The sequence below is a fragment of the Passer montanus genome, unplaced genomic scaffold, assembly GCF_014805655.1.
Source record: "Passer montanus isolate IOZ18808 unplaced genomic scaffold, ASM1480565v1 scaffold2, whole genome shotgun sequence".
NCBI lineage: Eukaryota > Metazoa > Chordata > Aves > Passeriformes > Passeridae > Passer > Passer montanus.
In genome coordinates, this window is record NW_024366591.1 from 6,715,297 (window position 1) to 6,740,023 (window position 24,727).

At 42.4% G+C, this 24,727-nt stretch overlaps 1 protein-coding gene across 2 annotated transcripts in view; it reads left to right on the forward strand.

Annotated features, from left to right (window-relative positions):
* Nucleotides 1-6,420: 6,420 nt before the first annotated feature.
* Nucleotides 6,421-24,727, forward strand: part of FAM120B (family with sequence similarity 120B) — a 48,378-nt gene continuing 30,071 nt past the window's right edge. For both annotated transcript variants that reach the window (XM_039707538.1, XM_039707537.1), the window contains exons 1-4: nt 6,421-6,461; nt 7,099-8,144; nt 12,519-12,699; nt 18,851-18,946. In XM_039707538.1, the coding sequence (XP_039563472.1) occupies nt 7,125-8,144; nt 12,519-12,699; nt 18,851-18,946 (1,297 nt within the window). In that variant the 5' untranslated portion in view covers nt 6,421-6,461; nt 7,099-7,124. The remainder of the gene's footprint in view (nt 6,462-7,098; nt 8,145-12,518; nt 12,700-18,850; nt 18,947-24,727) is intronic.

Below are 24,727 nucleotides of genomic sequence, written 5' to 3' on the forward strand. Positions count from 1 at the left end.
TGAGATGCAAATGAGCAGCCCCCCAATCTGGCTAGAGCTGTCACAAAGGAGCCACTTTTCCAAACCCTCCTCTCAATGGATCGCCAAATGGTCAGTGAGCTGTAAAATGTGCAACCCTCCTCCCCCTCCCCTTCACACTCACAAAACGTGTTCATTTACATTCCTGCAAATTTGGTAACCGCAAGAATCCCCCTTCTGCTCCGGCGAGAGGGTAACACCCCCTCTGCACCGGGGAGAGACAGTGCAACACGCTCCGGCCGGAGAGCAGCCCCGGGGACGGCGGGCTGTAATTGCTTCTTGGAACGTGCAGAGCAGCCGCCGTGACCCCAAAAAGTGACTCGGTGATCGTGACTACTCCAAGGGGCTTCTCCGGCGTTAAAGGGACGAGGGAGGTGGGAGCCATCGAGCCACATCGAGGGGAGTCCCATCCCGTGAAATTCACACTGCATTTACCCTGGCATAACCGGGGTAACTGGGGAGGGGGACAACGAACGTGGACGAAGTGACCCGGGGTTCACTCTTCCCGTGGCTCCGCTCATGGCGCGCATCCCGCCGGCAGAGGCACCCGGGATGCCGGAGGGTCCGGCGGCGAGAGAGGACGCGGGCGGGCTCGCGGCGGGCACTCGTGGCGGGACCGGTTTGCGGGGCTCCGCGGGTCCCGTCCCCGCCACCACCGCTGCCGGAGAGAGCCACTCGCTGCGCCCGGGTCCCGCACCCCTCTTTGATTATTATCATCATCACCAGCAATCTCTCCCTCGCTCTCTGTCTCTCTCTCTCTCCCTCCCTCTTTTTTCGTCCTTCAGCTTAGTAAAAAGTGAGTTTGGTGTGTGTCGTTCGCGTGGCTGTCATTAAGGCCGTTTGTTATTGTGTGAGGGCTGAATCAGTTAGCTCTTTGTGCTCTCAGCTGTATGGTAATGTAGACAGCACCTGCTCCCTGCACAATGCGAGGGAGAGAAAGAGCTCCCCTCGGCGCACGCTACTGCCTCTACAACAATGTCCGCACATTTTTTAAAGAAATCCCTTCCAGCACTTCCCCCCTCCGCAACACACATTCACACACACTCACATACACACACATACAAGCACAAAATAAACTAGCCCAAATTTACACCAGTCGTCACCTTTACAAAAAATTTTACGTACCCATTAGACAGTACAACTTTTGTTTTGATCTTTAAAATGCAGAAAGGAGTTTACTGGTGCAGTGAAAAAGGGATAGAGACTATTACCATTTGAGCAGTTTCTTAATGATGTATGGAAGCAGGGGATAAAAGTTGGAGGGCGACTCTGGCATGTCACTCGAAGCAGGGTTTTCCACTTTGTTTAGGCCCCCTGTTTAAACACCTTTGGTAGGCGCAGGCGGATTCATTAGGATGCAAGGTGTAACTGTCTCTGTAAATGTCATTTTAATTGTAACAGATCATTTCAGCACAGATTAAGCTTGTGTGCGAAAGGAGAGGATTTGGCTACAATAACCTCACTGTAGGTATGCCGTGCTAAAAGCCTTATTATGGCGACTTTATTGGGTTGAAACGTGCATTTGCATGGCAAAATGTGGCTTCCATTGAAGCAGATGTCTTAATCACAAATTATCTTACAATGTGCTAGGAAAAAAAAAATCTTAAAGACTTCTTAAAGTAAAAGCATTGAGTAATACCAATTAAAAGAAAATCACTAATGAGTTCATTCAGCCCAGCTCTTCTTGACTGTTCCAGGACTGTAGCTGCCCACATTCATTTACGAGGGGTTTGTGGCACCTGCCCCAAACCCAGGCCACCTACTCCAACCCTTGGTACAAGCATCTTGGTGCAAGTCCAGATCTTTGCAACGTTTTGCCACTCAACGTGCGTCCTTTACATCTAATTGTAGTCGAACGAGCCATCTACATCCAGGCGCTCTTCCTCTCTCCTCTTCCTGCCCCTCGACGCATTAGCAAAAGTTTAAAATGTACAGGAATGTTTGTGTTTGGTTTTTTGTTGTTGTTGTTTTTAGGTTTTGGTTTTTGTGGGGTTTTTTTTGTTTGTTTGTTTGTTTGTTTTTTACCCGGGAGCTGTGTCTGGGCAGAGAAGGGACCAGCAATCCCGCAGGCATAGTGCGAGGACGTAGGGAAGGCGGCCCAGGAGGGAGCGAGCGGCGGATCCCCGGAGGCCCGGCCGCCCGCCCCCGCCGTGCCCAGCCTCAGCACGGGGAGCGGGGGCGCGCATCCCGCACCAGCGCCGGTTTTCACTGCACATTACTTTTGCCACCTAGCGTCAACATCTTTTCAAGTGGCTTGTCGCTGCTTCGCAAACTTTGCTGCGGCGTTATCCCCGGGAAAAAGAGAGAGAGGGGGAAAACATCACTTCGTATGAGGTTTACTAAGCGAGTGGGGCGGGGGGGGGGGCGGGGGGGAGCGGCAATATCTTTCTTGAAATTGGGGTGGTGGCCCGTCGGTGGAGGCGAGAAGTGATATATCAACGCGGATCTTTTAATCTACGAGAGATAGAAAGTTGGTCCATTAGCATCTCCTTGCTTAAAAAACTGGAAATAAAAAGTTACACGCGCGAGGGCTTTAACCTAGCGATAGAAAAAAAAAAAAAAAAAAAAAAAAAAAACCGAAAAAACTTGCCCCCAGATCCTTAACAACCCCCCTTCGGTACCGGGTATTTGTTAAATTGACGTGGCACAGATTTCTCGATTACCGCTGCTGAGCGTGACTGAAAGGCGCCGTGAGAGCCGGCAGGATCCTGCCCACGGCGCTCATTCTTCTCTGGCTTAATTTATGCCACGCGATTCTGTATTGGGGAAATCAAGCAGAAAGCTCCTTTTTCTGCTTTTTTCCCCCCGCTCCCTCTCTCTTTCAGATGCTGGACTAACGGGGAGACTGTTTAACTTAAGTGTTTCTATAGGAGGCTGTTGTAGTTTAACTCCTGCCCACCAGTAGCTGAGGCGAACAAAGGAGGGACTCGAGGTCTAACTATTCATCCATTCTCTGCACTTTAATTTTCATTGATTTCGAAGACAAGGGGAGCCCTTAGGGATTCTCGCTGAAGGGGGATGACACGCCTTTAGACGCGATCAGCCCCCCAGCCAGCCATCTGCTCCCAACCAAATGGCGCTTTTTCGCTCCCAACCGCGTGTCTCCGCACCGCGCTCGCCCGCCGCCCCCCGCCGCCCCCGCGCTGTTCGCCGTGCCCGCGCACCGCTGCGGGCCCCCGCTGCCGGGCACGGCCGCCCGCCCGGTCCCTTCCCGTCTCGTCCCGTCCCGCCCGACGTCCTGCGTGGCCGCACCCGCCCCGCCGAGTGAGCTGGCGGCGGGACCCCCGGGGGCGGGCGCGGGAAGCGGGGCCCCGCCAGGGCGCGGTGACCCCGCACGGCCGGGACGCGGCGGGCCCGGCCCCGCCTGCCAGCGGCTCGCTGGGGCCGGTGGGGTATTGTGCTCTCCCTCCCTGCCCCTAATTGATACCCTTCCCGCAACGCCGACCCCCCTCTTCTGCTCCGGCCAGTATTTACGGTCGCGCCGCGGACGAGCGCGGCCAAGAACTCCCCACATCAGCCGCAGCTTTTATTTCTAAGCGAGCCAGATTATGGGAAAAGTCACTTAAAAAGGGGGGTGGGTGGGATATGTGCGTGTATTAATTAGGGCGACGCGCTGCCATCGCTGGCGTGCAACACTGATTTTTCCCGGGACGGAGGGCTCCGGGCATATGGCGAACGGTGCGTCGGCGGAGGGACGTGAACGTGTGGAGCTATGTGTAGCCGACTGTGCATAATATTTTAATTAGATCTATAGTCCCTACGGAGGTATGTGTGCACGGCTGCCCCACCGCCGCACGCCCCCTTCACCTGTTCCTCCGGGCCGGGCCGGGCCGGGCCGGGCCAGGAGGGGCGGGAGGGGATGGGCAGCGGGGGGAGGGCAGGCAGGGTGTCGCTGGGCCGGGGCTCTGGCTCCCCCGCTTGCCCCAGGCTCGGCGACGTGACCGGGGGTGCTGGCGCTGCCCCGGGCCCCGCCGCCGTGCGCCCCGACCCGAGGCGGGTGCGTGACGAGCGCCGAGGGCCCGCGGTGCCGCAGGGGCGCTCCGCCGCCCTTGCCGTGTGCGGGGAGGAGCATTAAGAAGTTTAGCGTGTAGGTTAGCCCAAAGTTGCAAAGGCATGTGCTGATTAGAATAAGAAAGGGCAGTCGCGTGGCTCAGCTGGCACACAGCGAGGCCAGATGATAGATAAGCAGCTCCGGGTCCTCCCTTCCCCCCAGCCCCCTTTTTGAAATCGCAAATCATCTGCTCCGGCCCTATCCTAGCCCCTCATTTTCATTACAATGGTTGTGTGTTTACCTGTGATCCTGGGACGGGGCATTCCTTTGTCTCCCGAGGAGATTACCGCAGCCAGCTGCTCTCCAACCCTTCCCTGGGCAAATCCCGAAGTGGCCCCTATATGTGTTTTACTGATTGCACACGAGGAGAAAGCCAGATACCCCCTCCCCCCGCCCCGGCCCCGTTTCTCTGCGCTACTTGTTTGTTTGGGTTTGCTCCCTGGCTTGCTTCCGACGGGATTTAGCTTGTGGGAAACTAAGAGGGATAAAATTAATCACTCGTGTGCGTGAGCTGTCATTGCTCCCAAAGTCGGAAGGATGAAGGGCTGCTTACCTCCGCCCAGAGGGCCAGAACCACGGGACCCCCCAGGAAACAACAGGAGAAAAGGGGTTCGGGGAAATAAGGTTTCCCCCCACCTTGCCCTCCCTTAGCCCTCGGGTTCCCCCCACCCCGGTCTGGATCATAACTTTTCCAGAAACCTCCTGTGGGTGCCCTGAGCTGGGCAGGTCCCATTCCTTCCCCTGCCCCTGCTCTGGAACACGCAGTTTCAAATGCTCTTCCTGCCCGTACCCCCTTGGGAGCACCTCGGTCTTGCATTTGGAGTCCTGGCATCTTTGCCAGTAGGATATTCGAGGTCTTCACCACACCAGAAGCTACAGAACACATTTGAACTAGAAAACCTTAAGTGCCTTACCACATTAAATATCCCTTGATCCTGATATTTATCCTGCGCCCCAGCACCCCATTTGTCCTGTCAAGCAAGGCCATGCAGCGCTGAGGCCTGGCTTGTCTTGGCAGCAGTGTCACAAAGGGAGGGTGAGCACTAGGACTCAGATCATGTACAGGTGATAAAAAATGTGATGGCACACCCCAAAAAACATTCTGCATTGCAGCTGCAAGATTCTGCTGGATGGCTGGAAAGATGCTGTTCTGCTACTAACTTCAGTAGCAATATTCACCGTCTCTGCCAGTTCTTGCAGGAAAACTCCCTCTTTTGTCCAGCATTATTAATCATCATCTCAAGCCATAACTATAAATAGTAGCTGCAAACCACCACTCCAGCACATGTCACTCTCTAGAGCCCTGTGACAGCACAGAGTGCTGCTGTACTATGTTGCATTTCATGCTTGAAGGGTTTTTGCGTTCCCCCCCTCTGCACAGTGTGTGCATCTTGTGCACTGTATGCTGGCTGCAGCACAAAACTTGTTGCTACTAAACTCTGGGGGAGGAGAGGGGGCAGCAGTTTGATTACATGCTTCCAGAGCTTTCCAAGCCACTTCCAATTTGTGCAGGTTTTATTTCTTTCTTCATTTCTCTGCGTTCAGGGTAGGCAGGGGGTAAGAGAAGGTGCAGGCAAAAACTACTCTGCAGAAGGTGATTAGAGAAAGAGGATGGGTATGGATGGGGCGGGCCTGAGCTTTTGGAAATGCTCCCCCCTTTTCTGAGAGCATCTGCCTGGAGACGAACAGATGTGGGCACCTGCGGTGACAGGCCACATATGCTCCATCCTATTCACAGGCATTCAGACACAGCCACAATGGTGAGGCTTTGTGCACTCGGAGTCACCAAATATATTAATCTGCACTCCCCAGAGCACCGCTCTCTTTAATTTTTCACCGGCAATAACATCTGATCTAATCTTCCCATGGGCTCTCCCGTGTCCCTCTTCCCCCTCCGGGAAAGGGAGTGAAGTTATTCAGGTCCCACCTGTTGCCGGCGGGCTGCGAGCGGGTCTCGCTCCCGGCCCGCACCCAGGGCGTTATCCCAGGATGTGCGGCCCGGGGACAACGGGGGTTCTCCTCCGCTGGCAAGCGTCGGGCACGACAAAGCGAACCCGCCCCCTGCCAAAGGTCGCGCTGCCCGGGGGAACATAAATCTCTCAAGGGCGACTCGGGGGGGTTTGAAGCGATTTCGGTGCGCGACGCTTTCGTGTCCCCCGAAACCCCGTCCCTCCGTGCCGGCCGGGTTTGTTCGGGGGCACAATGGCCCCTCCGGCCCCGTTGCGGCCGTACAAAGCCGAGCGAGCGCAGCCCGCGGGCGGAGACAGCCGCCGCTGCCAGCGGCCCCAGCGCTCCCTCACGGGCCCGGCCCGGGCTCGGGAGCCGCACGGATCCCGGGGCTCGGGGCTCGGCCCTGCCGGGGCTGCGCGCAGCGCCCGCCGCATCCTGAGAGGTCCTAAAGACCCCTTCGGAACCAAACTGTGGTTAAAGAGGGTGGTATTCAGAACTGTCTTTAACTGATAGATTTCGGGAATGCTTTTAAAATTCACAATACTCTGTAAACTCACCGTCCTTTCTTTACCTTTTGAATACCATCAGCATGTATATTTCTTAATAAAAAAACAAAATCTATCCTTTATTTTCTAGTATTGTGTATTTCAATACATGCTATTAACCTGAAATCTCCCTCACTGGAGATACTCAAGAGCTGTCTAAACTCAATCATGTGCTGTGTGCTCTAGGATGGTCCTGCTGGAGCAGAGAGGTTGGACTTGTGGCTCCTTCCAGCCTTACTCATTAATGATTTCTGTGAATTTTGTTCCGTCATACTTACGAGAATCTCTTGATACTTTTATTTTTCACTGATACGAAAACCAGAGGTAGAAGGGAAAATGAATGAGTACTTATGTTCGGTTTGCAGAGGGGAAGCAAACTGTTTCAAATTGTTAAAAGTGGGATACGGCAATGAACTATCAGCAAAAGCAGAAAAATAAGTTTGTTTCCAAGCAGCTTTAAAAAATGTCATTGTAGAATTTCACTGTTTTCCAGTATTGCATCTTAGAACGTTGTTTTTATTTTTCTTCTTTCAGACTGCTGTGAGTTTTGGACATCAGCCATGGGTGTTAGAGGCTTGCAGGGATTTGTGGCAAGAGTTTGCCCTGAGGCATGCCAAACAGTAGATCTGAGAGAAATGGCAGAAAAGCATCGCATTGATCATCCTGGTTGCCCACCTGTTATCGTGGTAGATGCCATGAGTTGCGTTAGACGCTGGTACACACCAGAATCCTGGGTGTGCGGTGGCCAGTGGCGGGAGTACCTTGCCATTTTAGAGGATTTTATCAGTGCTTTTATGGCAGCTGGTATCAAGTTGGTGTTTTACTTCGACGGGGTGGTAGAAGAGAAAAAGAGAGATGAGTGGATCAAACGGAGGATGAAGAATACTGAGGAAATAGCCAGATTATTTCAGTTTATCAAGACTCACAGGAAACAGCCAGGGAGAGAAATGTTTGTTCTTCCTTCAGCTCTGCCTACTTTTACACGTTATGCCCTGAAATCACTCGGACAAAAAACAGTTTGCACATTACAAGAGGCAGACTTTGAGGTGGCTGCATATGGTTTGCAGCACAACTGTATAGGAATTCTGGGGCAAGATAGTGACTATCTCATCTATAACACATGTCCCTACTTTTCCATTGAGAACCTCTGTTTGGACAGACTGGTCACTGTTATGTACTCTCGAGAAGTTCTTTGCCATGTGCTGGGTATTAGTTTGGCACACCTTCCTCTCTTTGCGTGCTTGCTTGGAAATGATGTTGTTCCAGAAAGCATGTTGGAAGGCTTTTGGCACAAATGTTTAACCACCAGTCCCCACAGGAATAATAGCTACAACAGAAGAACAAACATACTGCTGTCTGTAGCAAATTACATCTCAAAAATTCCATGCTCGTACAGCAGCCTGAAACACTTGGAAGAGATTCTACCTCTGGGATCAGACAAGACATTGCTTTGCAGAGGAGTGAACTCCTATCTTTTGCCTGGGCAGCAGTCTCCATGGGTTCCTCCCAATGAAACAAATTGTCAAATGTTGTCCCTTCAACAACAATCAGCTCTCTGTCAAGATAAAGAAGTCTTTCAGGTAACTTGTTTTTTAAAGCTTAATGATCACTTTATGGTCATGACTAGTTAGTGGAAGTTACATCAATCCTATTGATTTAAATTTGCTTGTGCAAAAATCTTTTGTCTGTTAAGTAGAGCCCCAGTTACGACTATTGCATGCATTAATATGAACACAGATGCAGCATATTTAATGAAAAGAGGTTTCTCTCTTTTTGTAATGTCAGGTAGATCATATAATAGGGAGCAGCTCCTGTATAGGCCAGCAGCTGGGCACAGAATTGTACTTCCCATGTACTATATGATTTCCCATGTTAATATGATTTGTGTATTGACTTGGTTTTTACTTTGAGAACCCACAGGTCAACCATAAGCTGGTCAGTGATCTGCTTGACTGTGGTTTGCAATGGAGGTATCAAAGGTAGCTGTGCTAAGAATGCAGAAGTTGAAATTGCTTGTGGTGGAGACGTGGAAACTCCTACAGAATCATGTCATAGAGTCATAGAATAGTTGGGCTTGGGACTAAAGATAACCTAGTTCCAAACTCCTGCCCTGAGCAGGGAGACTTCCACTAGACCAGGTTACTTAGAGCCCTATCCAACCTGGCCTTGAATACTTCCAGGGATGATCCAACTTCTCTCTTGTCAACCTAAGCCAGTGCCTCACCACCTTCACTGCAAAGGGCTTCTTCCTATACCTAATCTAAACCTACTTTGTGTTGGTTTAAATCCATTTCCCCTCATCCTGTCACTGCACACCCTTTTGAAAAGTCCCTCTCCAGCTCTTTTGCAGCCCCCTTTAGGTGTTTGAAGGCTGCTCTAAGGTGTCTCCAGAGCCTTCTCTTCTCCAGTTACACAATCCCAGCTCTCTCAGCCTGTCTTCATAGCAGAGGTGATCATAGCCCTCTGATCATCTTTGCAGTCCTCTGGACTCACTCCAACAGGTCAAAGTCCTTCCTGTGCTGGGGATGTCAGAGCTGGACACAACACTCCAGGTAGGGTGTCACCAGAGCAGAGTAGACAGGAAGAATCCCCTTCCTTGCCCTGCTGGGCACACTGTCTTGCATGCAGCCCAGAGTTCAGCTGGCTTTCTGGGTTGGGAGCGCACATTGCTGGTCAAGCTCATAGGTCAAGCAGCTTATTCAGCAACACCCTAAAGCCCTTCTTAGAGCTGCTCTCAATCCATTCTCCATCCAGCCTGTATTTGTGGTCAGGATTGCTGCAACCCAAGTGCAGGACCTTGTACTCAGTCCTGTTGAAATTGATGAGGTTTGCACAGGCCCACCTGTCTGCATTCCTCTGGATGGATCCTTTTCCCTCCATGCTGATGGCACCACATAGCCTGGTGTCACCAGCAGCCTTGCCGAGGGAGCACTCGATCCCGCTGTCCATGTTCCTGACACAGATGTTGAACTCTGCTGGTCCCAGTACTGACTCCCGAGGACCCCTCTTTCACTGGCCTTCCCTTGCACATCGAGCCATTGATCACAGCTCTTTCAGTGCAACCATCTGTGAAATCCATGCTTCTCCAGTTCAGGGACAAGGATATTATACAGGACAGTGTCAAATGCAATACGTCTGTATTTTGTCTTTTTGGTTCAGGATAAATTACCCTTATTTTCATTCTCCCTGAATGACCCAAAAAAAACTTCAATGGGTTTAGTAATTCCCAAAGGGCAGGGCTGCAGTAGCAAGTTTTAGTTATGGCATCCCACATGGACAGGGATGCACTGGTGTTGGGGTGAGATATGGTATGTCAGATTGAGTCACTCTGGGAAATTGGATATATTAGCTTAGGGTGGTGTACCTGGCTAATAGAAAATGTGCTACCTTGCATCAGAGTTTATGGTATAGTAGTAAGTCTAGAGTACAATTCTGTCAATTCGTGGCAATTAAGATAACATATTGAGATTTTTTTAAAAAATCTATACAAGGAAGTGTATTTTAGACCCTATATTAGCCATCTGTTACTCCCTATTTTATTAGGTCCTTATAGACTTCAAACACCGAAGTTTTTTTTTTTCTTTCTCTTGCTTATCTTGAGCATTTTTTTAAAACTATTTTTCTGTTTCCTCATATTACTCTAAAGTAACAATATAATTTACATTTTTCTTTCTAAAAATACTATAAAACATTTCATAACTGCATTGTAACCTATGCAATGCTCATTTCAGCTAAACTGTAGATGTATTTTGGTTTTTATATTCACCACACATAGATACAGTACATATCACTTTTGACTGTTGTAGTTAAATAGAAGGTATTTTTAAAAATCAGCAGTCGTACATCATAATAAGGTGTTGAAAAATCTCTTTCTGCTTGAAGTGCAAGGGAAAAACAGCCAGAATGCAATTATCTAGGTTGGATTATGGCCAGGACAATAGTGGCAATATCCTTATTCCTTAAGAGAATGTACTATGTGGTCTTTATGACAAATGGTCATTATTTCTTGGCTTGGTCTTTAATTTGAAGGACTGAAGTTCTGAAGCATCATGCTGAGCTACTGCTCTAATAAAATAATAATGTTTAGAAACTCCATTGAAGAACGCTTCCCTGTTGCTGCAAGAATCCTACATGAAGCCAGTCCCTGGGCCAAGGAAATTACAGTCAAAATGTTAGACATGTTAATTTCTCTTTTGTTTTTGTTACAAGTGTTCAAATATTTGTATATGTAATGTGTGTGCTTTGCTTCATATTTGAAATCCATATGTATTTCTGCTTACCTTGCACATTGTCTGAACTTCATGTAAATGGCACACAAAGCTCAATTCCCACCATGAGGGCATAGTTTCATGTTACTGTTTCTCTCAGAAGAGCATAACTTTCTAGCTGATTGTAGGTATGAATCAGAAATATTTTTCAAGATACAGACATTGAATACATTGAATACAGTGAATACATTGAATGCAGCAACACTTTTGAAATCAGCTTATAGTTTTTTCAGTACATAAGGGAGTGTAGATTATTGACAAATTGCAATAAACTAGCATTGTTGATGGTCTCATCTGTGGCTGGTTTCTGTGCAATAGTTCAGGGCTTCATTAAAATCATTCTTAGAAATACTTGATGCTCTCTTTTTATTTTATACAAAAGTATACTTGGGGGATTACATTGTTTACACATATTAGGAATATTGAAGTATTTCTTGCAGGGAAACCTTTAATATATTGTATAAGTGCTCTGTTGATTTGCACTGTGCATAGAAAGTATGACATTTTAGTAGAATTAGTTTTGATCACTAATTACCTAGTGAATGACTACAGCTTTGACATGCTGCTGAGTTCCCGGGTTTGCATATACTGGAATGCTGCAGAAATAGTGAATTTGTTTCTGGCCAGTGGTCCAGTAACTCCTGGTGAAAGAATCTGTGGTAGCTGCAGGTGGATGGCACAACCCAAACAGTACAACTAGCATGACACATGCAGGGAATGCAGAGCAGAGAAACGTCAGTGCCTACTCACCATATAGCGCAGGTTCTGGAGAATTTGTTAGTGGCACCCCATGGAAGTGTTCACTCTGCTCAGCTGTTTGAACACCCTGAGTTTTGGTCTGGGGTTGTGAAGTAGAAAGTCTGTCTGTCTGTGCACTTGGCCAATACAGATGGCCAGTGTTACTGGTGGGAATTCTGGGCTGATGAGCACAGAATGATGCTGAGAGCATCCTTGTTGCTTTCTCATCTAGGCTGTTCCAGACCAGCAGACCCTGCTGGTACTGAGGTTGCTTGTAGCCAGCTGCTGTAGCCAGATGTGTCTGCATCCAGTGCATGATTAATGTCCAGCCTGGGTGATGCTGTTAATTCTGCTTTTCAGCAACATGCCTGCAGGCCTGGTTTTCCTCACTAGAGTAGATGGCATTTCTTTTCATGGTGGAGAACTATTGCAAAGTAAAAGTGTGGTGAAATTAAGTATTCTAATTTTACCAGAATGTAAGCTTACACCAAGTCAGGTCAGGAAAGAAATACAGCTGTCTTATATAGTTCATCTTGCAATAGAATTGAAAGTTTGCATTTTGTTTTGCCTTCACTCACTGTGTAAAGAAAGAAGATGCTTTTTCAGGTGACCAAAGGAGGGCAGCTATGCTGGAATTCAGAATTAATTTTGAGAATAATTACTTTCTAGAAAAATTTTGTTGTTCAAGGTCTTAAATTTTAAGAATTGAAGGAGGGACTAAGAAAGGTAATGATGATTTTCCAGTGGATTCCTGTCCACAGAAAGATGGATGTCTGAAAACATACTATACTGGTGTTATTTGAAAAAGCACTTGTTCCCTCCCTGGATATTCCCTCCATTTCTACTGATGGAGAAATATCTATTTCCTCAAACAGTAAATACATTTTGTTACTTTTTGATTCTTCTTAATTTTGGAGATAATGCCTTCTTCCTTCTTTGAACGAACAGCTAGCTAAAGAACAGCATATCCAATCTGAAAATTATTCGATCTTCAATATCCTAAGTCATGGAGAGATTGAGTGCAGCAACTCCTTGGAAGATGACTATGATACAGAGATTCCTGGACAAGCACTTATCTACCGCCCTGCTCGTCAGCATATTTATTCTATCTTGTTGGAATCTGGAAAAGGTAAGGATTAAACTACTTACACCATTATACTTTCAGTTTTGAAATATGAAATCTTGAATTCATTGCTTCAGTGGCTCTATCATAATTTAGGATATAAAATGCGTTTAGGATAAAAACTCTGAGCAGCTGAAATGTAATTCTTATGGTAGTAAGAGAAAATGTGTGAGTGAAATTGTGGGGCTTTTTCTACATGCTGTTCCATGTCAGTGCTTTTAAAGTGATTTTTAAAAATTTGAGTTTTTTTCCTTGCTAAATGGGAAGTTGTGAAAGTTGTTAATGATCAAAAGATTGAGCAATCTCTTTACGAGATTCTTGAAAGTTTGAAGGTATATGAAACCTAATGTTGCTTGGACAAGCGTGGCTCTGGATGAATTAGTGAGTTGTAATACACTTTTACAGAACAATAATGCACTGTTAAAGTTTTACCTTCTGTTGATTTTAAGTCTGCAATTTTCAGAGCAGTCAAATACAATTACTGTAATAATACAAATGCAAGTAGTCCTGCCAGCTATTATTAGTTCTTTCATCCAAGTGCTAGAAAATATGATTGCCTTATCCAGCGGTATAAACAGATTCGGTAGCAGGTACTTATATCTGTGCTTGCATTCATCTCCTTGAAGACAGAGAGTTCTTTATTCACATCATTGGACCAATTTCATGTTCTTCAGACTTCCATTAGTTAAGTGTTATCTTTACAGTGTCTTTCAGCCAGTGAGTTGAAAATTAAAAGTGTACTGAACTTTATTCTTTTGAATGTGTTGATTTCTCCATGGTAATTGCTTTAAATTTTATTGATGAAAGTCCACCGCCATCAAACCTAATATTCAAACTATTTGCTTAGAAAGGCGCAAAAAGGTAATTAAGTACATGACTTCCCTCGGCAGCCAGAGGCTGAAGTTGTGCCATAATAGGAAAACTGAATCAGAGTTTACATAGCGATTTGGAGAGACTAACAAAAATCTCAGCAGTAATCATGCACATCTGTCATTTTTCATTTTTTGGTGTACTGCCTCCAAATTTTGTAGATGATTATAACTTGGTTGGGTTTTACTTATTCATCTAAACAGCAGGATATTCATTGATGTTTTCAGAAACACCCAGAACAAAATTCCTAATTAACAGCTGTTGCTGCAAGATGGCAGGGTAGTAGGCAGGTTAACATTTGTGTTACATTGGGTTTAGTACTCAGAGAAGATTAGAACTGAAATACAGAAACGTTTATTTAGAGTCATATTGAAAATGAAATTTTAACGTGAAAGTTGTCTTCTTTTAAGGAAGTGATTTTAGAATAAAACCACAGATAGCATGGGTTATTTATTCTCAGTTCAGGCTTCCAATTCTAAAGATAATTTTCTAAACTAAGTCATAGTTTAGAAAACCAGTCCTTAACCCCCCCAGAAAGGTAGGTAGATTGTGTCTGCATGGGTGCCTCTATTAAATCTGCATTTTCAATGCATGTGTCTGCCTCTAACTGCTTTAACCATGTCACTTCCTAGTAGTTCATGAGTTATTTTTTTATTCCAGTGTATAGTTGCTTCTAAGTCAAGAGTGTAGATCATTAGTCACAGTCTGTATTGGAATGCATAGGTATGTGTAAGCATTAGTTTTTATGGATTCACTGCTAGAACTACAAAGAAGCTTTGTTCTTTACAAAGTAGAATTTGCCAGTTTCCCTCAAGATGAGGTCAAGTTGACTGCTTTTTGTAATTTGATAAGGGATAGGATGGGAAGAAGTCTACACTGTCTGTAGGTTGTAGTATAATGTAGAATGACATTGGAGTAGCACTATAAAAGAGTTTACTGGAACAAGACAACAAATTAAATTAGTCCATGTGGAGTCTGCCACCATTATATAGCTGCTGATGTAGCACATTTGAAGCTAACTCGACTAACTCTACACAATGTTTGTTCCAGTTTGCAGTGGTCGTGCATGTGTTTGTGATCCTCTTTTTTACTCCTTAATATCGTCAATTAAAATATGCTGGAAACTGACCTCTTTGCAGTTTGCAGGTCTGCTTACTTACTGTTAATTGGCAATGCAGGCAAAATTTAGTAAAAGCAGTGGTTACGGTTTTAGTAAGAACAGGTTAAAGCTTAAATGTAAAGTTAAAGGTTAAATGTAAACTGGTTGCCCTCCTCTGAAACAAGAGAGTGTTAGTTCTGAATGTCTAGATTGTGATTTCCAAGGGTGCTTAAGAGACCAACAAATCTATATGAGCAGAATGTCATATCCTTTGAAGCTATCGGCCCATACCATGCCACTTTGCCTGTAGCCATAGTGGGATGCGTTGCTTTTGCTATCAGTGCCACTTTAAATCGTTTTCTTGCACAGCCACTCATTTCAATCCTTGCACATCGTCTCAGTTGTGCTGTTGCAGCTGTTTGTGCAGCTGTGTGGTGGCCTAGTTTGAGAAACTGAAAATAGCCTCTGTCTCTTTTCCCTGCCTTTTTTGTAGTCAGGTTACTAACCTGGTCTGTTTTCCTATCTGGCTCCGTGTAGCCACAAGCAGCTGTGCTGAAACACCCCGAGGGAATGGCAGGCAGTGGGAATGAGCAAATCAGTGCCTGCCTGTAAAAGGTAGCAGAGCTGCTGAAAGAATTGCTTATATAACACTGCCTTTGGTATAGTTTGGTGTGTGGTGTGTGTACCTTTACTCATGGAAATGCTGGAGAATCACAGCCTTATTTTGGACCCTACAGAAATAAATAGGGGGCTGATGGTGATTCTGACAACACGGCATTTGTTGTCTCTGTATTTCAAAAGTGCATTTATAGTTAATTGAGCCATTCTGATCAATATGTGAAATTTTGCATACAGTGATAGAAATTGTCAACACTTTAGCATCTTTCTGAGAAAAAGTACTTCTGGAAAAATTCAAGTGGGAGGGGAGAATAACAGTAAATAATACACCCTGATAGGCTAGCCAAGCTTGCTTATGTGTGCAAAGGGTTCAGAACAAAGCCAGAAGGTTTTGGCACTAACACAGTCCATGAAAATACCTGCACCTGCATGTCCACTGCCAATTAGGAGGTTATGTAATGTAGCCTGAACCCATGGCCAGCTCCTCGAAGTCCTGGCATCACTCCCAGTTCTAACATTAGCAGGCCAGACTGATCATTGCTTTGACACTGTCAAAAACAGTCCCTTAGCAGAACTTTTGCCAGTTATCACCAGTGACCACTCTGGGGAGTTGGGGTTGTTGCAGCTATAGAGGAACAGACATAGCAACATTTTCCAACTCTCTTGTGGTTTGCACATAGTTGAAGCTTTCCTTATGCTGCCTAAGCAGTGCTTTCACAGGTCATTCAGAATTTATTTAAACAAAGGAACTGCTATTTTTTTTTCATTTCATTGGTGATATTCTTTATGTGCATTGTGGGGAAAAAAGTTTAAAAACTTAGTGTGTTTTTTTCCCCAAGACATTTCCATGGAGAGAGGGTTGACTTTTAGAAATCATATCTCCACTTTGTTCTTTGTATGTTAATGGGCTGTCAGTTTGCAGGACCTTGCTTTCAGCTATATTTATTTGGTTGTTTATGTGAACAGTGATATATGTCTGTTACTAATGGGCTATAGTAATGAAAAGCACTCAGTTGATGTGGTGCTATGTCCTATACCTACATTCACAAACATTAAAAGAATGAAACTGTAGAGTTCCTGTCAAATTCCCTTTTTACTGTGCATGAATTCAATGGTTGATGTCAAAAATAATCTCTCACTGGTATTTAGAATCAAGACATATTTTGATATGTTTTTCTGTGAGTTGTGGAACTCATAAAGAGCAATGCTCCTCACCAGCAAAGTTTTTCTATTTCCACGCTTTTTTATTCCATCTTCACTTCTCCTCATGTCCTTGACAACTCCCTCCTGCAGTATATGGTGTTCCTAAGCACATTCCCTATTGCTTCCTGCCCTTCCCAAATGCCATCTACCTTTTCTCTCATCTCTAGCTCTTCTATGGCTATTTGTGTATTGATTTGCCATTCAGTCTGTTTGGATACAAGAGGTAAGTTGACTTTCCTGCCTTTCTTTCAGTTGGTGCCCTAATAGGATCCCTCTGTCAGCTGAGTCTTCAGTTTCACAAAATGTTTTGGACTTTAATCTATTTGAAATCACTTCTCCTTTGGCAGATTTAGTTGAAGCAGAGCAGTGCATCCATGAATTAATTACAAGACAGATGTCCTAATTGTATTAGGTTTGCCTCCTTAAGAAACCAGGCTAAAATTTAGGAGTCTGAGTGAGCTGAATAAATTGAATAAAGCAGAGTAATCCACACACTAAATCTTAAAACTGAATGTTAAAACTTCGGAATGTTTCTGAAAGTGACTTTGGGTTATTTGATGGAAGGGTTTTGTTCATGAAATAACATTATCATAGACAATCATTTGTAATCAAGATGTGAGATTATTCAGCTATTGGAATGTACAGTTTGTCTTTCCCCGCCTCTAGTGTAAGCATTTAAAATTTTGTTTTTAATGTCATTGGTTTTTGAACATATAAGCATGGCAAGTCATGTGTAACACGGTCCCTCATACTCCATGTGTTGTTTCTTCAGTCCCTCACCTTTATTGGGAGTTTGTGCTGCAGACCCATTGGGAAGGAAGGAAGGGAAGGAAGGAGAGGAAGAAAGCGGCGGAAGGAAGGAAGTGGTGGAAGGAAGGAAGGAAGGAAGGAAGGAAGGAAGGAAGGAAGGAAGGAAGGAAGGAAGGAAGGAAGGAAGGAAATTGTAAAACAGATTTTGTAGTGTTCTTTTTCCCTTCTCTTACCCCTGACTTTAGAAATACATCTGAGGAATTTCTGCCCTTTCACCATAGCACACTTCTTTTTCATTCGTGTCAACAGTTGTTTCCAGCACGGAGCTATGAGTGAGATCAGGAAATTATGTGACAAAACCTTTTTGCCTGGACAAGGAAAGGACAGTGTTGGAAAGACTTGTTTGGTTTGTTTTAATCTAGGGCAAGTTTTTGATTTGGGTTCACAACATGGCATCAAAAATACTTGTGCAGTAAATTTCAGGGAGATTGGAATTGGTGATAAAAGGCAGGAATTTTTAAGGATAGTGGCTTCAGTATTGGTTGAGAGCTGGAAGAAATTAGAGATGCAATCCTGTAAATCCTGAAAGGGACAAGGAAAGGAAAAAAAAATTGAAAACACTATTCCAAGTGCTCAGGACTAGCTAAACCTTTTTAATTCACACTGTTTAACAAACTATGGAGAGGAAATTTAGAGCACTATGACATGGGTACCATAAGCAAAAATCTGGATAGAATGCAAAGCCCCATCAATAGTAGCGCTGATTCTATGTTTGTTTGTTTTTCTTTTTAATGAAGACTTGCATTGGAAGGATTTTGAGCTGACTATTGTGAATTGTATAGTCTGCATTTCAGAAATTCTTAAATGCGTGATTTGTTTTCTGAGGATTGGTTTGTTTAGGTTTTTTTTTAAGCATCAAGTAGTTAGATACACAATTCCTGTAGTGAAATTTTTAATTTAAGGGCATCTTTAGGGGAACTGAGCAGGGTTGAGGTTAGGGACTAGGAAAGCCACTTGAAGTATTATGTATAAACAATTCCTTTATGCTTGATAAAACGTCTGGAACAATGGGCTGTAAAAGTTCTGCATCTGATGGTGGGATGACTCCATTGCTGTCAGCTTTTACATAGCCATCAAGGCCTCCCTATTAAGATTTTGGCTCAAACCCTGACACAGGAAATGTCAGGGCAAGTTGGGAGGTGAATCATATTAAGCTCTGCCTGGATATGTGGCAGCATGACAGTGCTGAGAGACTTGAGGTAGCTCATGCAGGTCCCTGAGCTATGCCACATGCCTCCAGAGCTTCCTGAGCTGCCTTGGGGTGGGAAGGCCTAAGCCTGTTTCAGAACGTTTTCCACAGACTCTTGTATTTACAGTTTTGGTTGCAGTTCCCCAGTCCAAACTCATGTTTATAGTACATAATTGAAACTCTTTTTATTTGTTCTGATGATTTGTCATAAAGATACTGAAACAATTTTTCCTGTTTTTTTCTAAAGCTGAGCAAACAAATCATCAAGAAGTACCTTCTATTTAGAATCCTGATCGCAGCTTATTCCAGCTGTTACAGTAGTGTCAATACTTGCATTTGACTTACTGCTCCAATTCTGTCTTTTTTAGGTGGAACCTGTCCTTTGGTAAAAGAGTGGTTTGTCTATTTTGGAAATCCTCTCAAGCAGCCGGACCTGATACAACCTGTACAACCTTCTGTTACAGGTAGAATAAAAATGTGTATTAATTTAAGCTGAAAGAACCACTTCACTGAAATGAGGTCGGACAATCCATCATATGTTTGATATAGAATTCCAGGATGACTTTGGAGAACAAGGAGCTAAAGAGCTGCATGCTTGTAGTTGTTTTTAATTGCCCTTTGTAATTATAATAGGATTCAACTTTGAGATACATGTTTTTGCTGCGTCTTGTTAAACCCAGTGCTAATTCAAACATCAGTTCTAAAATGCAGGCAATTTCTTAGAAGTTCTAAATACTGCTCTGAGGCCAGGATAAGTGGTGTGTGGGTCTGTATTAAAACTTGTCCTTTAAGCTGTTTGACAGATTGTGTTAATGAGAACAGTGGAGAATGTAAAAGGAGTAATTTTTATATAATCTCTGACAACCCTGAGAGAGATTCCAGCTTTTAATTTAAAAAAAAGGCTATTTCTGTGAAGCTGTTTCTGCTCTCTTAAGCCTTAAGTATATTGTGTGGTTTTATCTTCTTCCCTTTACTAAAAAAAAAACATTAATGAGCACTCTTAGTGAAACTGGAGTTATGAAAAATGTGCTACATTTATGAGGAAGTATCATACATTTCAGTGAAAAGATTGAACACTGTGTATATATAATTATGTGTATGTATATATATACACAATTGTATTATGCAGTATAAGTTTAGGATGGGGAGTAAACAATTTTATTATGTCAAGGGGAAAATCATTCTAAGTGTTCATTTGTCCATTCAGTTGTAGTTATCCTTGATCTCACAGCTCTCTCTCTCTCTCTGTCATCTGTTAGCAAATAGATCAGCAGCTCAGTGATTTTTCTAGTCTTTGACATAAAATGTATTTGTTCCACTGATATACAATAGCATTGATATCTTGTTAAGAAAATTTACTATCTATCCAGCTTTTGGAGAGTAATTACCAGTGCATCTTCCCTCAGCATCCAGAGCCTTCTGTAGCAGTCCTTGTGCTGATCTGGTCTAAATCCAAATTCAGAAGCTGAAATGCAGACACTTCTTTGTAAATACATAGTAAACTTTTTTTTTTTTTGATATCCAAAGATTACACGTATATCTTCATATTTGAAACTCATATATTTAATGAGAGTCTTTGAAATCAAAGATGAAGGAACACCAGTTGCTTTTTAGATATCAGCCTTTTCAAAATCCTTTTTAAAGGATTGTTCAGAAAGAAATAGTTTATATAGACAAAGAGTTTTTATTTTATATACAGTACTTTCACTGCCCAGTACCCCTGACACAATATTAGGAGAGTGTTTATCTCCTAATAAATTTGCTTTATGATGGCAAGAAATTGCTGTGAAATTTTCCAAATGGAATATGAATAAGAAGAGTGAAAATTGATCAATCTGTCCTGTGCAACTGTTTTATTTCGGCGTACAGTGGTCTGGGAACATGGTGCAAAACAAGGAAACAAAACTCAACAAAGCACAAACTGTACCTATGTTGTTACATTTCAAATTGTCTGACAAATATACTGTATTTATTGTTGTGAAATTTTCCATCCCAGATGGTAAACTTCCTTCCTCCCTTCCTGGAGAACCCACTTAATCTCATGTACTCTGGTTCTATAGCTCTGCAGACATACAACACAGAGAACGCACCTTCATGTTGACAATAAACAGGATTTTAAGTGTGTTTGTTTATAGCAACCACATAAGTGGAGTTTATAAAAACAGAATCTTCTCAGATACGATCTTTACTAACTCAGTAATGAAAGGCTGTTCAAGCAGACTATTAAAAACCGGGAGGAGGACTTTTAGTGTTTATTTTTAGTGCTCTGTTGTCATTCCTTCAGCAGACAAATATTTTTCTAAAATTTTTGCAGTCCATATTTGTATGCCTTACATTCGCTCATGCATCTTTGATTTTCCACAGCATGACTTTCTAATTCACCAAATAAGGTTCTCAACAGCACATCACATTTTTCAGACAGGGATCATATTTAGAGCTAAATTTAAAGTTGTTTTAGGAAGTTAGAGTTCAAGGCTGCCAATCAAGATCAGGTTACTCAAAAAGACAAAAAAGAATTTTACCAAAAACCTGTTTGAAACACTGAAAGTGCAAAAGTGCAATTAATTTGGGAAGGCTCTATTTTTTTTTTTTTTTTTTGGAAAAAGATGATAACCTGATCATCAAAACTACCTTAGAACTGTACTGAGAATATATGGAAAATCCTGTCTCTCTTCCAGTTTGATTTAGATCAAAAAGTCTAAAGAAACTGTGAACTTTAAACTATAGTGTACATAATGATAAATACTTTAAATTTTGCATTGATCATTAAAAAAAAGTATAATTCCTACTAACTTTGTGTGTGTATAAAACAGCAGAAGTATCTTGCATCTGGAAAGGTTATAGATTGAATGTTAGCTTTTTTAAAAAATGAAATATTGAATCCTAAAGGCAGGATGGTAAGTAAGATGATAAAATATATTTATAATATAGTATGTATTAACTATATTTTTTATTTTTGAGAAACAGTCTTCTGAATTAGCATCTGTGCTTGCATGCATTGTCTGTGTCTCTTTCTTCCTTCTAGAATGTTTCTTTTCACTTAAATGAATATGATCATGATTTCCACACATTGACAGAGCAGCACTTATATTGATAAAAAATGTCACTGGCAAATCAATTTTCTTAGAAGATCCATGATCTAGGAAAATACTGTTTGACATCCATATCTTGTGAACATAGCAGCTATATTTGATATGTCTGCAGTTTATGTGGAACGGAAAAAGTTCTAAAGTCTTTGCTGAAAATGTATAGATTCTGCTGTTCATTTTATTTCTGACAATGCATAGGATATTGTAGCTTCATACCAGAGTTTGGATGTACTTTCGGTATTCTAATCATTGCATCCTTCATTAATGTGTCATGAATATGTTTAAGTTCAAAATGCTGTCTCTGTCTTTAATGGTCAGATTTAATTGGCATTTGAGTTTTTTGGCCACAGTTGTTCAGACGTTACTGTTGAATGTTCCTAGCAAGTACATTTTTATAAACTTATTTATATTGCTTGGCATTGCTTGGTATTTTACATGAGCATGTCAAAATGAAGAAGTATTGAAGTTCTATTACTGGTGTTATAAAATAAAATTTCAATAGTCATTACTTCAAATATACATTAACATTTACTATTATACATCTATATACACAGTAATTGTGTGTTTAAAGTTGCTACAAATGTGAGAATCATCTTTGTTTAAGTGTTGAGTTAGATGATATAATAGAATTAATGTATTCCACAACTTTTGCATGTATTACATATCTATAAATCGATTATTGAAATTCAGACAGATGAAGTAAATGTTTACGTAGTCCCTTGAAGTGCTTTTGTTTTTCATGCTGCTTTCTATATGATAATGGTATTAAATGTGTGAGTATAAAGAAAAAAGGTAAAAAGTGATTTGTCCATGCTTTTTTTTTTAACTTGTGTGTTGTCTGGTTTTGTGTTTAGGCAAGTAATATCTCACTTCCATGGAGGTCTTTTTAAAGCTCCTCTTCTTGAGGTACCTGAGGACTGCAGTTGACATAGTGCTGAATATGGTTTTCACACAATTTTGTGCGTGTTGAGAGTAATTATGCTTGCATATGTTTGTGTAATTCATGGGAGATTGTGGTTCCTACAACCCCAACAGATAGTTTTATCATTACTAATCTTTATAGTAAAGATGTTTCAATTAGGTACATATAAATATGTTTTGGTGTGTTTTCCTTTTGTTATTCAGTTTTCGTTTTCAGATTAATTTAGTAAATGTATAGACATGTTCAGAAAATATAATATTTCTCCTGCCTATCCAAGTAAATTTCTATTTCAGAAATGTTTTCTAATTACTGTAAATAATGTAGTGAGGATGTATGTAAAGCAGAGAACATTTTGCGGGTCTACCGTAGATGAATCTTAGATCTGCTGTGGACTACATGTATGATGGGACAGTCATTAAACTTTAGGATATTTGTTTCTTTGTTTTACTTATCTTTCATTTGATTTAATAGATTAGTCTTAGGTATTACATGGAATTTTATTACTTGAAGAAGAGAACCCTTCAGAAAAAAGTGCCTTTTGTTGGTGTGTTCCAAAAGGAGAGAGCATCAGGTTTTTTTTCCCAGAGTAAATAACTCATAATTTATCTGTACCTTTTTATTCCCAGGCACAAGTAGATGTTTCTGAAAGTATAAGAAACTGTTTATGGAAGAGATGTCTTGAATTTTTTGTTGAGTTCTCTCAATATAGATCTGTAATCTTGAATATCGACAAAGTTAATGGTTTTACTTTGAAGAAAGAAGGATTTCTGTTATTAAGTATGCCCCTGGATGCAAAACAGAACTTTTCTTTTGACTCATTCTTGGCATATCTCTTCTTTTCATCTCTTCATTGTATCATCTCTTTTGATGGTGCAGAAACCATCAAAACTATTTCAGTTTACCATGGGTACATGGGTAAACTCAAATAGTTTAAACTCAAGTTTACCCATGTACAGCAGTCAGGGTTGCTTAGGCTTGGTAGCAAAAGTTGTCTTTTTTTTTGTTTTGTTTTGTGTGTGTTATATTTCATTTTCTTCCTAGAAGTCAGTCTCTACTGTTCTTTTTTTTACTTAAGGCAGCAATTTCCAATATCAAAATCAGTAATGTGAGTCTTGCTGTGCTGTCTGTACTACCCCACTCACTGCCACTATTTATTTTATCTCTTTTCTGCATTTCTACCTTCAAGCAAGCAACTGGGTTTGTTTTTTTGGTTTTTTTTTTTCTTAATAATACATTTAACTTAGAAATAAGGTTAGAAACTTAGGGATTTTATGATAGTAGTTCTTTTTATGGTTAAAACTTCTGTCAGGAGAGTTAGCTTTGAAAACAGCAAAGGAAACATCCATCAGGGAGATAAGGAAAGAAAATACTAACTTTTCTTCTAGTTTCCCCCTCTCCAAAGGATTAGTACCATTTGGTTAATGGGCTTTCCTGGCTAAATAAACATCATCTATGTAGATTTCAGCACCTTGTCACTTTAACCATTTATTATCACCAAGTGTTCCTAACTGGTCTGCAGCTGCTGTGTGTCACATAATAAAGGAAGAGGTGTTACCAAATGTAGCTTAATTAGTCCACATTTAAAATTCACACCTCATTTTATTTAACTACAGAAGCAGCCGTACTTTATGGTACGATTCTGTCTTTTATTGACATTCTCAGGCATAACCAGTTCTCTGTTCTGTTATTTCACATGCCTTACAGTTTATTTTGATAACAGATTAAATGTAATTTAAATGAGGAGCAAATTTTGCATTAGCCCACATGTGTCACAAGCTGGGAGATGGCAGCATGGGGTAAATATTAAGGATTTAGAGACAAGTATAAATGATACTAGAGAGAGTCTGGAAAGATCCATTATTCATAACTGATGACAGTTCTTTTGTGTGTGTTTGTAACAGTGTTTCATACAGTAGCCTAGGAAATGAAAAATACCAGATCGCCTTGGTTTTTGTTCCCAAACTGGAACATGCTGCAGAGGAGCCAAACCCACACAAGGCGTAGTGGAGAATGCCTGCTCTCCACCGAGTGGCTTAGGTGTTCATTGAAACAGGTGATCATGAGGGAGACAGTGTGAGCATCCTTTGGGGACCCCGGTACGTTAACTCCAGCAGAGAAAGAGAAAACCAGAGCTGGTGGTTCTCTGCTGAATCACTGTTTTACGATGAAGTGAGCCTCATTTAATGCTGTGCATTCCCAAGGGAAAGAACACACTTGCAGGCAAACTTCGCCCT